At 36.6% G+C, this 18,031-nt stretch overlaps 1 protein-coding gene across 1 annotated transcript in view; it reads right to left on the reverse strand.

The window, feature by feature from the left end:
* Positions 1-18,031, reverse strand: part of LOC110382974 (uncharacterized) — a 29,151-nt gene that overhangs the window by 3,661 nt on the left and 7,459 nt on the right. Inside the window, exons 2-3 of the mRNA XM_021343677.3 lie at positions 13,958-14,179; positions 244-390 (exon numbers count right to left, since the gene is read on the reverse strand). Of these exons, the coding sequence (XP_021199352.3) occupies positions 244-390; positions 13,958-14,179 (369 nt within the window). The remainder of the gene's footprint in view (positions 1-243; positions 391-13,957; positions 14,180-18,031) is intronic.

Raw genomic sequence — 18,031 nt, forward strand, 5'->3', positions numbered from 1 at the left:
AAGATTGTGTGAAAGTCCATATAGCTAGAAAGAAAGTAACTCGTGAGATGACGGCAGATAGAAGAGTATGGAAGGAGAAAACATGCTGCACCGACCCCAAATAAAATGGAGTAAGGGCAGGAAGATGACGAAGAACATTTATTAAGGGGGTGAAAGAGCGGTTTTAAGGTAATTAAGTTAGCCTACTTTTGGACCCAGACTTTGATGACCGAGAGGACTTACTATAATTTCTATAAGGCTTACCCTGTCAAGGTGGATTCTGGCCACCACCATATACCCTTTAAGATATTTCGTGTGAATCTCGGCGCTTTCCTCTGCCTTCTTCCTGCCATCGTGCGCAATTTTCTGCAGATGGTAATCGAACTTCACCCAGCACTGGTTGTCTGGAGTCTGGAAAAAAGTATAATTAGGTTTAATATTTTGTTAATAAGTTAATGTTTCTTCTGCATTTTAAAGTGTTTGTTTTATTTTTATACGCTTTCGGCATACTTTCACGCTAAAGTGGTCCCTCCGATTGAATTTTATTATACTTATGATTATTTAAATTAAAATGTATTTTCCTTTGATTAGTGTAGGCTTTGTTACTTCTTTCTTATATCTTCCTTTAAAGGTATTTGTATGCTTTATATTATTAAGCAAGTATGTACACAAAAATCAATGACTCTTTAAACATATAAATAATCTTTCCTGTGAAAGATATTACGGTATATTATGTTAACCAAACAGCATTATGCATCAATTTATCTATAAACAATTTCAAGGCATAATAATAATAAATTGGTTTAAGTACTACATGTTCGACGTATACAAATAATTTTAGCCTCAGTAGACATGTTGACGTGCTAAATATATCGAGCTGCGGTATTGTGGGTGAACGGTAGCCCAAATTAAACTATTGGACGTAACTGTAATATGTAATGACGTGGTTATCTAATTACTAAGGCTATAAGTACAGCGGGTTTTGCAGTTTTTGTTTGTTTGTAAACTTTTTGCGTAGATTGTAAGTGGTCTTATTAATTTATGTAGGTATGTACATTGGATCATCTCAATACTTGTGCTTACAAATATTTATATAACCAAGTTGAAAGGTTGGTTTGTTAGTTCGCTTTAACGCGATTATCTCGTAAACTTATATGATCCGATTAGATTTCCGAGAGTTATGTACATAGCTCATTTAAAGAAGAAACCATAACATGGCTTCCTGCCATCATATTTAAGCCATGTTATAAACTACTTTTCAAGGGGTTTTGCTGAAATTTTCTGTCATTTGTGCGTTCAAACGAACAAACCAATTCTTCAGCGTTATTAATAAATGATTTCCACGATGAGTAGACACCTATATTTAGATTAATATTCTTGAATAATCCTGATCCTAATTTGTAATATAATTCTCCCACTTTAGCATGTAATCGGAGGAAACGCCTAATTAATGAAAAACAATACAAACGCTCATTGTAAGGCCACACCGCACCCGTCTCATTGCCAAGGTTTGTTCGCTGATTGACGCGGGCGCATCCACAATATATTGGTATATTAATGTTATTTATATTCTTCCTGTTGTGTTAAATATAACATTAGGCCGTGTAGGTTTTATGTTATAAACAAATGAATGGGTTTTTGTGTATGTATCTAATCGCATTGGTATGTTGTCTTTCTCATAACCATTTATTTAGAGCTTCTAAATGAAAATGCCATAGTACAGTACCTATTTAATATTAGCCTGCTATATAGCCTATATAGCCTGCTAGTTTCATCTGAAAATGTTGTGCTTGAAGAAAAAGTAGGTACCTAGCTTTTAGCAGCCGCTAAAACGCTATGGATGAAAAGACTTAAAAATATCCACAGCGCAAGTAAGATAACAAAAGAAATTACAGGTAAATAGTACTTTAGCACCTAAAGTAAATTAAACAAGGAATAGATTTAGTAGTCTCATTGAAAACATGCTTTTTTGAAGTTGGTTAAAAAATGCAAGCAGATGCACGGATCTCATTCACTAACACACTACACTCGCTGTCATATAAAATATCGAATATCTGGCTTGTGGTGCATTTAGCTGTTACTGCCAAGGCCTGCAAATGGATTGGCAACATGACATTGTAATGTATGTAGTGTAAACACTAGTGTAAATTATATTTAGCTGTAGACAAGTCATTAATTGATAAATTAAATGCCGCCGTACTATCAGAAAGGGAAGATTCGATAAACGGAAATTATCACTAGAATGCTGCCAGCAATTTCATCTGCTGCTGCCGCGGCCCTGGTACATAAAAGGCCTACGAAGGAACATGACGGGTTTTAGTCAGTAAGAGTCTGACACTCCCTCACGCTGCTAACCCACAGCGGGACGAGTCATTTGATGATTTCCCATAAAAAAATTAAGTAAGTAGTTGCCAGTTGGGTGTAGTTACTTGGTTCAACAGTTTTGGAGCCTTTAGTAGGTACTAGTGAAGTAAATGGAAAACGTAAATGGAATCGTCCATATTTGTATCATCAAATTCAAATGTAAATCGATTCAAATAGTGAGAGACAGCTAAGGTTACGTGATAATCTGTGCTAAGGGAGTGAATCTGGTTAGTTTTAACTGTGTATGTGTTTGTGTGTGTGTGTGTGTGAGTGCATCAAGGGCATTCCTGGTGGTTATAGTCAGACAGACAAGATTATGCAGGTAATGTATATTAAAATATATTAACGTAATACATAAATTTACATATTCTGACCTTTCATATAATTTTCCTAGGTACTAAGCTAGACAATTAATTGGGAAATGGAATACTTATATACTATGTAGATAATAAAGCAGCGCAGTGTTTTTTCTGGAAGTTCTTTGACAGTAAAATGTACCGAACCGAATAAGATGAACTTGGGTTTGGAAGGGAGATGAGATAGAACGTAATAATCTATTGAGTACAGGTCACGGTACACGAGTGAAACTGCAGAAAACAACAAGTAATAAATAGGTATAATAATTAATATCAATTGCAGTGTATAATAACAAAGAACGTGGAGTGCATTTTTATGAATAAACTGCAGTTAATTGAAGAATGCAGTTGTGGGCGGCGTGACTTTGTAGATTTATTTTATGGCTTCTAATAAGCTTGGAAACCTATATTTGAACTAATATCTTTACATGTAATAAATCAGCTAAATGTTTTTCTGTTTGCTGTACTTAGGTCACCCCCAATGAGAGCCAACCATTTCGACATCAAAAGTATTCGAATTAAGTTATTTTAATGAGATGTGAATCACTTTACACAGGAAATGGCTGGAAAGTAACTGATAATTATTAATATTATTTAAAGACGGGGTTTTCCGCCTTTTGTGCTATATACCTAATCTATACATAGGAAATTTTATAATATAAGCTTTCCAGCTATATGTAACTTTGGGACCACGGAACGCGGGTGAAACCGCTGGCAGAAGTAGTAACAGTTATTTTTCATTGTAGGCGTCATGATGTGAATTTATTTTGGTTTCCCTTTGATCTATATTTGTAAAACAAATAAATAATTAAACGCATTACTTTGCCAAAGAATTTCGTATGCAATAAAGAAGACTTAAAGGTGAAACATTTATAGTGTGATCATTCAAATACGTAAGAATTAATCCAAATATCTTCTCATTTGCTTCGGTCGATTTCATTCAAATTACAGCAAAGATTCATTTTGCATCATAACTTCGAAAAAAGTAAACATAACCATTAAGAATTTTTAACTGTGTAGGTACTTAAATACCTCAAATCATATATTTTTGAGAAAAGAAAGAAACATAAACGTTACCATGAAAATAACTAGGTATCATAAATTTATAGTAACAGACATTCATATTCAGCTAGACGCGAATACACTTATTCAGGCCTACACCATCAGCATTAATCAGAATCCAAAAATAATGACTATTTCCTAAAACCGATTCTCAGTATTACCCATTGGCAGGTAAGGTGCACTATTATGCAACGTTGCACCAATTACTCATGCACCCTTGAACGGAGTGCACTGTCAAGGAATTGCACTCAAGCTGCATTATCTCATATCCGAGTACTGTTACCATCATTTGCATTTTTGTAAGGACATTTACAATTAAATTTTATTATATCATACTAATATTTTTTTCAGCCATTGGTGTCCAAGATATGCTGAGAAAGTACATAGAAACATAGAAAAGTTGCATTGGTACTTACTCGACCTGGCATCGAGCCCACGCCCTCATAATCGAGAGGTTGGTTCTTTACCCACTCGGCCACCACGACATTTCAACGCGAAAGTTTGAAAGAATTTCCCAATAACTCCTCTCTATGTCTATTATTATTTTACGCTAAAACAGCTTGATAATGTATGTGGACCAGATGTTCAAATCAAAGTTGATAAGATCAAACACAAAATTAAGAGAGACTACTCATCTTTTGTTGTTGGAGTACCAGAAAAGTGTTTCGAGATGTTGAACCACGTGGAAATCTGGCCAATGAATGCAGAGTTTAGCGAATGGACGTGGTTTCGGAACTTTAACAGACCAAAACCAAACATCCCATAGCCACAATGTCGATATATTCTATCAAAATGTACGAGGTCTACGAACTAAACTGGATGAGTTCCGAACTAATCTCGAGGCATTTAATTTTGATTTACTGGCAGTAACGGAATCTGGTTGCAATAATTCCATAGAAGACCCTGAAATTATTCCGCCGGGATATCAAATTCTACGGTGCGATCGAGCGGATGGTCGGAAGCAGGGCGGAGTGTTTTTAGTGGCCACACACCGATATGAGTTGCGACAAGTACAAATCGCGGACGCTTCGATTGACACCTGCGTTTTTGAAATGGTTAGTGCGACGGTTTTTTTCAAAAATAGATTTCTGTTTTTATGTTGTGTTGTTTACATACCACCAGGAAGTTCAGAGACTGATTACTTGACTTTATTTAGATTAATAGAAAATTTATGTGATAGATATGGAGAAATAATTGTTATTGGTGATTTTAATTTGTATTCGTGTCCTGTAAATGTTAAAAATTATTATGAATATTTTGTGTCCTATTGCGAATTCACTCAGAGTAACAACATAGGAAATCATCTAGGTCGTCAGTTGGATTTGGTTCTGAGCGCAGGTTTTGGCGGGAAATTGACAGTGTTGGCGGCCGATGACGCGCTCGTGCCCGTCGACTCGCATCACCCGCCGCTCGCGGTGAGCGTGCGCTGTGCGCGCTCGCTCCCCGCGCCCGCCGCCACCGCCGCGCCCGCGCCCGCCACCGTCACCCCGCCCGCGCCCGCCGCCAACTCCCCGTCCGCGCCCGCTGAGTCCGTACCGCCCGCGCTGGCCGCCACCGCTATGCCCGCCGCGCGCAGTGTTCGGCCGCAGTGGAACTTCTATCGCGCGGACTACGAGCTATTATACTCTTTGTTGGCTTCCACTGATTGGAGTATGATTTATGAAATGCATGATGTGGAGGATATATTAGATATTTTTTATGGCAAGCTTAATGATATTTTAGATAGGTGTGTACCCCGGAAAAAGATTAGACGTGAAAACTCTCGATATGTTTATCCTGAATGGTATACATCAGACATTATAAGGGACATAAAGAAAAAAGCCAGTTTACATAAAATTTTCAAAAAAACGAAACAGCAAAGTGATTATACCGAATTTTCTAAGTACAGAGCTCGTATTAAAAAATCTATAGAAATTGCACATACAGAACATAAGTTTAAAATACAAAATCAATTTTCAAAAGATCCTAAATCTTTTTGGCAGTATATTAGGTCTAAAAGAAGCAGGTTAAACAAGCAGGTTATTGTAAGAAATGGTCAACATCTTTCGGATGAGGAGTGTGCGGGACATTTTGCGTCGTTCTTTGAATCGGTGTACAATAGAGAGCGGCCGCGGCTGGACGCGCGCGCGGCGGCGGCGGATGCGGCGGCGACCGGTGCGCGAGTACACGTCGACACTCTCACTCTGCACGATGTTAGGGAAGCGCTCACGAAGCTCAAGCCAAAGCGCTCATGCGGCCCCGACGGTATTCCAGCATTTCTGTTCCGCGACTGTGGCCGGGTGCTAGCAGAGCCTTTGCATCATATATTTAATATATGTTTAAAACAGGCGACGTTTCCGACTAGATGGAAAACCACACGAGTTATTCCGGTTCCAAAAGGCAAGTCCGGGCCGGATGTCAGTGGCTATAGACCGGTGGCGGTGTTGTCGACGCCTGCCAAGGTGTTCGAGTCTGCCATACAACGCTGTGTGCAGGCTCAAGTGAGCGCGCAGCTATCGGACGCGCAGCACGGGTTCCGACCGGCGCGCAGCACTGCGACGAACTTGCTTAATTTCATGGTGAGAGCGGGGCCGGCAGTCGATGCTGGTGTACAGGTAGACGCGGCATATTTTGATTTTAAAAAGGCATTTGATACCGTTGATAATGATGTACTGCTAATGAAGCTGGCAAAAATTGGCTGTACTCAACACCTTCTACAGTTCTTCGCCAGCTACTTGGAAGACCGGCAGCAGTACGTCGACTACAACGGTTTCGAATCCCAGCCATACTACACCAGGTCAGGCGTAAGCCAGGGCAGCAATTTGGGTCCTCTGGAATTCATTTTAATGATAAATGACTTACCAGAGGTAGTCAAGCACAGTTTATGTTTATTGTTTGCAGATGACCTCAAATTGCTGCTCGAGGTCAGGAGTGAGTCGGACTGTGAGAAATTACAGGAAGACATAGATAGAGTGGTTGAATGGAGCAATCAAAATAAGCTCTATTTCAATACAGCGAAATGCTCAGTGATGACGTTTACGCGCGCGAAGTCTACCTTAGCCTACAACTACAATGTGGATAAAGAGCCGATGCAGCGAGTTTCGCAAGTACGAGACCTAGGTGTACTAATTACCCCTGATCTTACTTTCCGGGAGCACATAGTTAGGATTTGCAAGAAGGCCTATAGAAACCTGGGTTTCGTACTGAGACAGTCGCAGGGATTCACCAACATCACTACCCTCAGGGTGCTGTATGACGCTTTGGTAAGGAGTCACCTGGAGCACAGTGCGGTGATTTGGGCGCCTCATGAAGCGAAATACAGTGTCATGCTTGAACGAGTACAAAACAAGTTTACCAGACACTTGTATTTCAAACTTTATGGGGTGTACCCATTTTACCCGCTGATGTATCCTACACTTTTTGTACTGGGTATGGTAGGGTACAACCAACTAAGAGTGCGCAGGGAATTTACACTCGCGGTGTATGCAGTAAAACTCCTGCGAGGTTTAGCGCACAACCCGGGTGTGCTGCGTCACCTGCAGCTGTGCGTGCCGGACAGGTACGTGTGGAGACGGCGGCGGCCGCCACTGCTGGCAGTGCCGGCAGCCAGAACCAATCTGCTGGCGAAGGCACCCTTCACCCGCACAATACGGGTATTAAATGAAGTGCATGCGAGGATAGATTTGTTTTCGTGCAATCTGAGGGAATTTGCAATAGTATTGTTAAATATTATTAGTTATAGTTATTAGGAGGTTTTATTATATTATTTTGTTGTAAATTTTGTGTTAATTTTTGTATAGTTATTTTGATTTTCAGTTTTGTTTTGTTTTGATTTGTGTTAGATTTAAGTTAAAATTTTATTATTTATATGTATGTGTGTAGGTATTGTGGACACCACTATCGAATTACTATTACACTGTAATGATAGTGTGTATGTTTTTAAATAAATAAAAAAAAAAATAATAATAAATTTCGATAAAACTTAGCAACAATGTATCTACAGTTAAGTAGGTACTTCAAAAACTAAAGTGCACTTGGATGCGGTTTCCTACAATCATAATAATCAATTTATCGATAATACAACTGATACTGATGAACCTTACCTCGACAACAGGAAGAAACATTCTCTTATCAATATGTAATCAATTAAGTATGCAATTAACATCAATCGGGATTAAAATACATGTAAACAGCGGTATCTTTGAACATATTAAGACATACTCTCGAAGAGGTCGTGGTGGCCTAGTGGATAAAGAACCAAACTCTCAAGTATGAGTGTTTGATCGACACCAGGTTAAGCAAGTACCAATGTAAGTTTGTATGCACTTTCTAATTACATCTTGGATAGGTCTTTGGCTGTCGTTATGGGTAGTCAGAAGCCAGTAAGACTAACACCAGTCTTAAAAAGGGGTATTGGGTTGCCCGGGTAACTGGGTTGAGGAGGTCAGATAGGCAGTCGCTTCTTGTAAAGCACTGGAACTCAGCTGAATTCGGTTAGACTGGAAGCCGACCCCAACATAGTTGGGAAAAGGCTTCGTGGATGATGATGAATAAAACATAGACAACAGGAGTAATAGCATAAACAGTCCATCATTTTTCACAATGTTATATAGGTACGAATATATACTATACTGATCAATTAAAAAAACTATTTTATCTACAAAAACCGTGGGTACCCTAAGGTTATAAAGTTCAAGCGACAATATATTTGTCATTTATGTAAAACTTAGCAACCAGCCTCAATTATTGCTGGACCGGTTCTGATAGAAAATAGATCCTGCTCATCTAAGGATAGCAACCCCTGGAATGTCAGGCAAACTAGATGAACAGGAATGCAAGAATTGCAAATTCGGATGCAAATGCAGACAGACTTAATTACAAGAAAGGCGATTTGTGAGATAAAACTGCACTATCTGGGATTGAAAGAAGACTTTAGGTAAGGTAATAGCAGATAGGATATGTATAATCTATAGAGTACAAGTTATCGCTGTATTAACGGGCTGACTTCACTAAGAAGCTATATGGTAAAAAACTTAAGGATTTTATTACAGTTCTAAATTAGGAGCATAATAACTTTACATAGAGAGAATGTGTTCCCCGTGGTTTCACCAGTCCTGAGGGAAGTAATTCCCGCACCCGAATAAAAAGTTGCCTCTCCTTTCTCAGGCTCTAGAATATCTGACATTTCAATCAGTTTTTCTTTTGATGTAGAAGCGTTCCAAACTTTCGCATTTGTAAGATTAGTAAGGATTTCGACAAAAACGAACTAGCTAGTCAAAATTATATTCTACGATGGTTTTAAATGTTACGTCCATTTTTACTATCATAGAATAATGTATACACATTATAAAGTAGTACTATCATGGAATTTAAGGGTTTATTGATATCATGGCGCCAAGTATATAACTATTTTAATGACAAATATAATATAAAGTATACTTAGACAACGTTAAACCAATGATAGCTGGGTGGAGGCTTATATTTTACATTTCCTGCATTCCACGTACTTAGAATGGAACCTCAAGTTAAGCCGTACTCGAGATAAGTGCAACATTATATTATTTCAAATTATGTAAGTAAATTCCTTTATCTTATCTATATCCAAACTTACCTACTCATTATCATCTGCCTAGCCTTTTCCAACGTACGTTAGAGACGGCTTTCAGTTTAACAGAATGCAGCTGAGTACCAATTTTTTACAAGGAGCGACTGCCTATCTGACCTCTACAACCCTGGCAACCCAACACCCCTCGGTAAGACTGGTCGTCACGTGAACCGGCTTCTGGCAAGCCGTAACCGTGTTTTTCTAATAAATTAGTTAATAATTTAGGTATTTACATATTTACGTTTATGACAGGGACTGAAAACCAATAGTTTGGTCACCCTAACATCACGTCGTACTCTTTGGCAGTCGGTCAAATGGCATAACTTGTGTTCTGACGCGATTGACGTGGAGATTACACATAATAATTATACCTACATGTGTATGTAGATACAAAATGATCATGATTTTTATAATGAAAGACTGATTTATTAGCACGAATCATCGTGCAATGATCTGTGGTAATTTATGCGTGTGAGTCTAGTTTGTGTATGTGGCGTTGCCTAGGTAGGTAGATAGTTGTCTGGTGTTTACATAAGTGAGGTAAAAAGTCAGTTTAAAGATACTTTTGTACCTATTAAAGTTAATTTTATAGTTTTTAGGGATACTTTTGTACCTATTGTGGTTAATTCTGAGGTACCTTTTGTGTCTTTTTTAAATTAGTATGAATATATCAACTGTTTCAGGCGATATCAATTCGAACGCGGAGCTTTTTCTCGCATAAGAATAAAAAGTAACTTATTAAAGCTTACCTACCCGGTATGTTTTCTACTAGGTACTCTTTGTTTCAGTATCAGAAATTTTTATTTTATCTAGTTCTTTTTGTAGTTTTGAGAAATTTGCCGGGTCCAAAGATACCCGTAATAATTAGTCTGGTCTGTATTGCCTACATACATATAAATACTTTATGTAACTTACATATAGACCTATATACATTAGCATAGTAGGTGTGAAATTCTAAACACACGTGAGATATTATTAGCGCCATAGTTTTACGATGTGTTAACACAATGATTATTCTGAAATCAACGTATTGACATACAGAAGCTATAATTTCAAATACAAACTTGGCCTTTTGTAGTGATCGGATTTTGCACTAAAATAGATAATAGAATCTTAAAATGTATTAAGTATAAGTAAATAATGAATCCGGTTAAAAAACTTTACCTAAGTTACCTACTATAATAATATAAGTTTCAATAGTTTAAGTTTTTTTTTTCATAAAGGCCTAAACTCATGAACATTTTAAGTTCGTTTGAAAGTATTTCAGTATTTCGAGTCCATTAATCTACTTATCAAGAAAAGTGTTCTAAATACGAAGGAATTGTGTCTTGGGCTGCTGGATTGTTCGAAAGAGTTACCGCGGCCCTGGTACATAAAGAGCTTAAGAAGGAACATGGTGGGTTTTAGTCAGTAAGAGTCTGACACTAAGTATCTCACGCTGCACCCACAGCGGACGGGATCATTAATTTGGTGATTTCCCACAATTATGAAAAGAAGTAAAATATTTCAAGACATGTAGGATATAGGAGTACTCTTTAGTCTATGCAACATCCTATCATAGATCATTGGTAAACAAACGACTGATTATCTCATTTCCTACCTTGGCAGAGCTCTGAAAACCCACGTGTAAGTCATTACAACGCGTGCATCATTTAACTATTGGTTCATTAAAAACAAGGTTAAACCTGGACTAATCTACTTATGTTATGATGACAATATGTTTAACATTAGTTACGGTTATAAATATTTTATTGGTACAACTGAACAGTCTGTCATCGCACGAAATAAAATGAGTGGGTAAAGAACCGACCTCTCTCTCAAGTATGAATGTGTGTTCGATTCCAGGTCATGCAATAACCAATGAATTTTTTCTAGGTCCCGCATTGAGCAAGCGTGGTGATTAACGCTTAATCCTTCTCCGTGTGAGAGGAGGCCTATGCCCAGCAGTGGGACGATAAAAAGGCTGTAACTTGTATTTATTTTCTAAGTATATCTTGGACAATGACTGACTGTTAAAGATATTGAAATGACAGCCGGGACCCTCTTTGGTGCTCTCCGAAACACAATCATTGGTGTCCAAGACATATTAAGAAAGTACATACAAACTTGGGAAAGTTGCAGTTGTTGAATGAAACCTACACTCATACATAACCTACATGGTTTTTAGGGTTCCGTACCCAAAGGGTAAAACGGGACTCTATTGAGGAGTTGAAATTGTCACAGATGATGTATTTCTGTTGCAGCTACAACAACAAATAAGTACTGAAAACTAGACTAAAATCAATATTTTGGGGGGCTCCGATATAGCAAACGCGATTTTTTTGATCATTTTTGCTCCGATGCCATTCGAATCGAACCATTCGTGCGCGAGTCCGACTCGCACTTGGCCGGTTTTTTACCTATTATGCGAAATTTGTTACTATGACGATTAAGACTAAGATTAAGTCCAAGGAAATAAGCGTAGTCATAATATCGCTGAAATCTGGATAATTATGAAGAAATAATTGTACCTAACCAAAGTAGTTATATAGTTTAATAAATTTTATGTGCTTCCGGCATAGTTTTATACGGCCAAGGTAAGGTGTCGTTAAATTAGGTTTCTTAGAAGATTGAATCACGCAGGTATTTGAGTGATGGCTTTTGGCTAGCGGCTACAGGGACATTTTAATATTACTATGCTGTATTTATTATGGCTTTCAGTAGTAAAATGCCATTGTGATAACTATATGGATCTGACTTCAATTCTCAGATCAGGCAAAGTGGATTTTGTGTTTTTTTTAAATTATGTTTTTAGTTTAAGGTAAAGTTAAGGTAATTTTTAACCTTATTAGTTAAAGAAACCTTTTCTTAGTTTTTGGATTTTGCACCAACCTAACCATAGTTTAACGTATAAGCACAGATTACTATATAATAGTTAGTACGTAAGTATAAGTCCCGATGGTTTATAAATATGTGCACTAAATTCAAAATATTAAAACAGTTCTTAAATTATCTATTTATAGGTAAAACTTCAGGCGAATTGCGAACCACTCATCTCTTTCGTAAGTGTATTTTATTTCTTCAGAAATCGTTACCATTCATTTAGTCAGGTTCATAAAACTGATAAATCCAAATAAGTACTACATATAACCAGGTAGCTTTACCAAATTCAAAATCACTGACAAACACATACTTTAGAAACTCTTTCTTAAAAAATATATAATGATAAAACAAAGGATAAATCGCAATCCTTTATCAACAACACCACGTATTGCCAAATCCCGCGGTGCACAACTAGGCTGCATTCCGACGTGTAGGCATGCGATGTGCATTACTCGCATCAATTGCACTCCCATCTGTGTGTACTAGGGCTGTTATACAGCTTTCATATTGTAACACACGATGAATTTTGCCAAGTCTTGTAAGCACTTACTTATTAAGCACGACTCATAGAATTTTAAATCCAAATTTAATTCATATTTTCTTAAAAGCTTTTTAGAAATTTCGAAAATTAATTAGGTACCTAGTTACTAAAATATAATGTACCAGGTTTAAAATTGTAAATAAACGATATAGACGAGTTACTAAAAGAATCACATTAGTTTTAAGACTCCAGACCAACAACCATCTCTTTTGGGAGTCGATTGGACACATTTAAATTTTAATAAAAGCTTGTGATAATGCCATTTCTGTTCTACTGTTTGGCTTCTAACTAAGTAGATACTGATAGCCCACAAACTATAATATTAATCAGTATTTTTTCTAAAGCCAATCTTGAACCAGCAAAGACCGACTACAAAATCATTTTAACTAACAAAAACCCCTATTTTAATTAATTCAAAGAACTATCAATCAAAACCTTCTCAGCTGCCTTTAATAACTAGAAATAGAAACACCAATATCGATTGCAACTGCCAGCCCTACTGAATCACCATTGCAACTATGTACTTCAAATATTTTCCCCCTAATGTTATGATGCACATGCATTTCTCCATGCACATGCACATGATCACGTCAAATAGTATTTTGGGAAAGTATTCAGACATTTCTGGCGTTTATTATTGTAAACTATTATTACAGGAATACGGTTAATCATCACTGTTTTTGGGTATGATATCAATTGGCAAGGAATTGACGGTATGTGGGCAGAACGGAATAATACCTAGTGTTGTGCTCTAAAAATAGATATTATAGTTTTGGAAACTAATGTTGCTTACTAAGAACTTTGTCTTGGAGGTGTAGATAAGTAAGTATAGGTTTATACAATTCGAGATAGCCTATTATTTTACCCGATTGAAAGCAAAGATACGTTCTGAAGCTTTTAGAACCAACGAAGAACAAACTTGAGCTAAAACAAGAGCAGCTTTTTAAGCGTTTATCCATATCAAAAGTATTTTACTGATACAAAATTATTACGCTGTACTCTTTCCATGAAATTGACAGGGGCAATTTACTACCAACTTCCAGTTTACGGGCTGCTTTGTGAAAATGTCTCAAAACCCACATGGCTATTACATTTTTCCAGGAATCGAAACAGAAACCCGTACACAGCAGTCATCTTAACCACTTATGACCTATCTAAAACCTACTGAAACACGGATTACAAAATTAAGTATTATGTAGGTCTACTTACATGACAATAATCCCAATGACAATTCCTCCTAGTGCTCTCAACACAGTTGGTGATATTCTTGATGACTGAATTCATATTGTTGGTCATTCTTGAAGCGAAGTCGATATACAGGTGTTCCACCTGACTCTTCACGGAGTTCAGCTGTGTGGTGACGTCGATGTAGCTGTTCACGAGAGCCTGTCGGGCCTGGGTCGGTTGATGGTACACTTGTACCGCAATGTCCTGGAATTTGAAATAGAACTTTATGAATCTGTTCAATTTGGTTGGATTTTAGGTGATATATAAAATCCGAAACTCATGTAGCAACATAGTCATTTAGTCAACATAAGCGTCCGTTTTTATTTAAAATACTGCCAAAGTAAGCAGTAAGAGCTTTCTTTGTCTGTGACAATGGACTTAAGTGAGAATGGGATTTTAGATGATTTAGATTTATTGTGGTTCAAGTTAGTTGGGGATGCTGAAGACTGTAAAAATAGCGTTTTATCTTGAATGTGTTACAAGATCAGATCGAATATAATAATATTTGAAATAGAACTCTTTACATTGGAACATCACTTTAGACAAGCAATCTGAAAAATATTGTTGTATAGGTATCTATCTCTATTTTAGACGTGATCTAAGCATATTATGTTGAAACAAACGAAAAATTTGTGTTAGTTAATTTCTAAGTTTATATCTATAAATAAAACATCAAAACAAAGTGTTGCAAAAACTTTTATTGCCAGCCTCGAAAATGTGTTATTTTTACTTTAACGACTTCTTTGCCTAAATATCTCAGTCGGAGTAATTAAACGATCACTAAGCAAACTTTTAGTTCAGTTACAAGGTCAAAAATAAACTCCAGGTATGCGAAATAGTCGAAATTCTTTGGGTATTACTGCATTTCTATGTTATGTTTTTGATACTGTATTTTTCTTTCTTTTTTTGTTTTTGTACCAAATTGCTGGTGAGCTTTTTATGTCATCATAACTATAAAAAAAATACAATCTAAACTGCAACTTACTGCATTTTAAGTACATTGCCGTGGTCAAAATAAATAAAAAGCGTTTAAGTTATAATTTAGGTAAATATTTTTTATATACCTACTTACAAGTTTTTATATTTTTGTTATAAATAAACTGCAATCATCAAAATTTTTCTCATTTTGAAGACGAAGTCATTCTTTCTGCTTCATTTAACTCAGTAAAGTCAAAATTGCAGTAAGGCAGACTGGAAGCCGACCCCAACATAGTTGGGAAAAAGTCTAGGAGGATGAGTCAAAATCGCAGAGTAAGCAAAATTAATAGTTGAAGACCATTTTCATCTTACTGACGGTACTTTCATGTTAAGTAAATATCTATTGCAACTGGCGTCATGCTGTATTTCCGTCCTAAGCAACAAAGTATAAAACAATATATCAACAAAAGCAGTAACTATAATATTATACACAGCACTTTTGTTTCTTTATAGCTAACTTTAACTGCAGTATAAAGTTGTCAACTCTTCATTGTTTTGCAATAAGGCGGATCCCACACTAATATATATTTAACATACTGCCGACTAAACAGTCGGCCAAAGTTTTCAGTCAGTCTGATACCGGCTAAATACCTGATCTTTGTAATGTGCGTACTACCATTCATCTTCATACTGATTAACGAGCCCAAACAAACTATCGGCCGACTTAAAGTTTGCAGTGTGCTCTTAGTTTTTTATATAAACAACAATACAGTAATTTGTTTGTATATTATGTTGTTTATATATGTAAAAGGGTGGGCGTTTTGGATGGTTTCTTTTGTCATTTTACGTTCGAAACGTGCTGATTTATCAGCTTATTTCAAGGCAATTATTCTTATTTATTCTCAGTAACAAACCTTGCAGAATTAAAGTCAGAAATAAAGTTGCCGGTAAAAAGCATGTTTTAAGTTTTATACTATTCAAAATAACATTGCTGTTATGAACTAATTTTAAATAAGTACTGAATCTCTCAGTACTTTACCATTATAATTTTTTACAGTACTATAGTCAAACTAGGCTGAAAATTTGCAATCCTAAAATCCACTTGTTTTGCTGGGAAGATGAAGTGGCACGACAAACGGGGAGTTTGTTGCAATACATGTCTATCTGTTTTGTTTGAATCACTTAGAAAAGACTTTAATTAGTTACTTAAAGTAAGATATGGTTGCTTGTGTTTTGTTTTGTTCTAAGCCTAATGACGCCACAGTTATGAGTCATATCATTTCTACAGTTCACCGGTTTAGCATTACGCTGATACGGTTATCAGTAAGTTCAAGTTCTATTCATTATTGTTACATAATTTGTTTAGTAAGCTGTTTTATTTTTGTTTTGATGGGAATGAGTTTTTTGTTACATTTAGTGGAGCATACCTAAATAATAGCTTTAACGTAAGTAATTTGACGGTGAATATTGGATACATATATGATTATCTACGAAAAGTAAAGTTGGTTTATGAAAAAAATACTTTTTGATTTGAGGCTGTTCCGTTTTCAATTTGGTGATAGATCATAAAAAAAGAGAATACCATATTTATTGAATAGTCTCCCGGCAGACATAAGGAGTGAAACAAATACAAAAAAGTTTAAGCGTAAATTAAAGAAATATTATATTTTTAACCATAAGACAAGATAATTTAATAAGCAAAAATCTGGCTCTGCAAATACAATAAGCGTTGATGAATTCATACCAATAAAGAATACAGCCAATCCACTTTATTGGCGATATTCTCTATTGGTATGAATTTAAAATGAAATTGAGAACAAACTCATAAAACAAAGCACTCAGTTGGAACATCAAACAAATACAAACATAACTATAATATCGTTATGAACATATATATTATGAACTGGAGTAAGGTTGCCGTTTCAGTCATACGTACATAATATTAATATGTATAGGTATTTTATTTCTTTACTTATATGTATGTACAATACGCTTTTGTTTACAAAGATACATTGCTTGGTATCTGCACACATTCTTACTCATATTCTAATCTGAATTTTATAATTCTCAAATGGTGTGGATGCAGCGTGAGGGAGGTTCAGACTTTTACTGACTAAACCAACCATGTTTTTTCTTAAACCTTTTACATGAAAGGCTGCACTTCAACATCTCCCGTGCCTTTTCCCTACTATGTTGTGGTCGGCTTCCAGTCTAACCGGATGTAGCTGAGTACCAGTGTTTTACAAGGAGCGACTGCCTATCTGACCTCCTCAACCCAGTTACCCGGGCAACCCACTTAAATAACCCCAATAAAAAGAAAAGGACAATGTTTTAAAAACCTCGATACTTTTTGTCACACCATCAACCTATATTTTCACGATAACAACATGTTCTCAAATCGACATGAAATCCCACAAGCTACATTAAATTCCTCATAATATACTAAATATCTTGCATATTTTCAGTTCAGACCTTCACCTGACCTCGTCTCGCGAAACTAAGGTCGCTATAAAAATCTTATGGCGAAATTATTATCGTGATGTCACAAAGGAAACCATTAAACACGGCTGTTAGTATTTACTGTACTGAATGGACGTCACTGTTTTAGTTTGAATAGCTGAATTTCAGATTTTCAGTGGCCGTGGGTGATCATCTTGTTGGTAATGAGCACCTTCGCGTATTATGTACGTTTTTATGTATCCCGGCGGTCTTTACGGAAAGTCAGGAGCCAAACAATCTTACTACCAGTCTTACCAAATCTAGGGATTGTTCGAAAGGCCCTGCTACATAAAGGGCTGCTGAACGAACATGATGAGCTTAAGTCAGTAAGTCTGACACTCTCTCACGCTGCTAGCCCACAGCGGGAGGTGATCATTTGATGATTTCCCATAAGAAAGGGGCATTGGAATGCAGGGTAACTGGGTGGGTGGAGAGGTGTCAGATAGACTGGAAGTCATCCCCAACACAGTTGTTGAATGATTGAATGATTTTCAGTGGACAAGTTAGTTTTAACGGGCTTTTGATTGTTCGGGACTGCTTTAGTTAAGAACTTTTAAAACATTGGGGTAGTGATAGTTGCCACTTTAAATAATATACTAGCTAGATAGAGAGCAGTTTCATGTGTCCAAAAATAAATCT

Source organism: Helicoverpa armigera, chromosome 14 (assembly GCF_030705265.1).
Source record: "Helicoverpa armigera isolate CAAS_96S chromosome 14, ASM3070526v1, whole genome shotgun sequence".
Lineage (NCBI taxonomy): Eukaryota > Metazoa > Arthropoda > Insecta > Lepidoptera > Noctuidae > Helicoverpa > Helicoverpa armigera.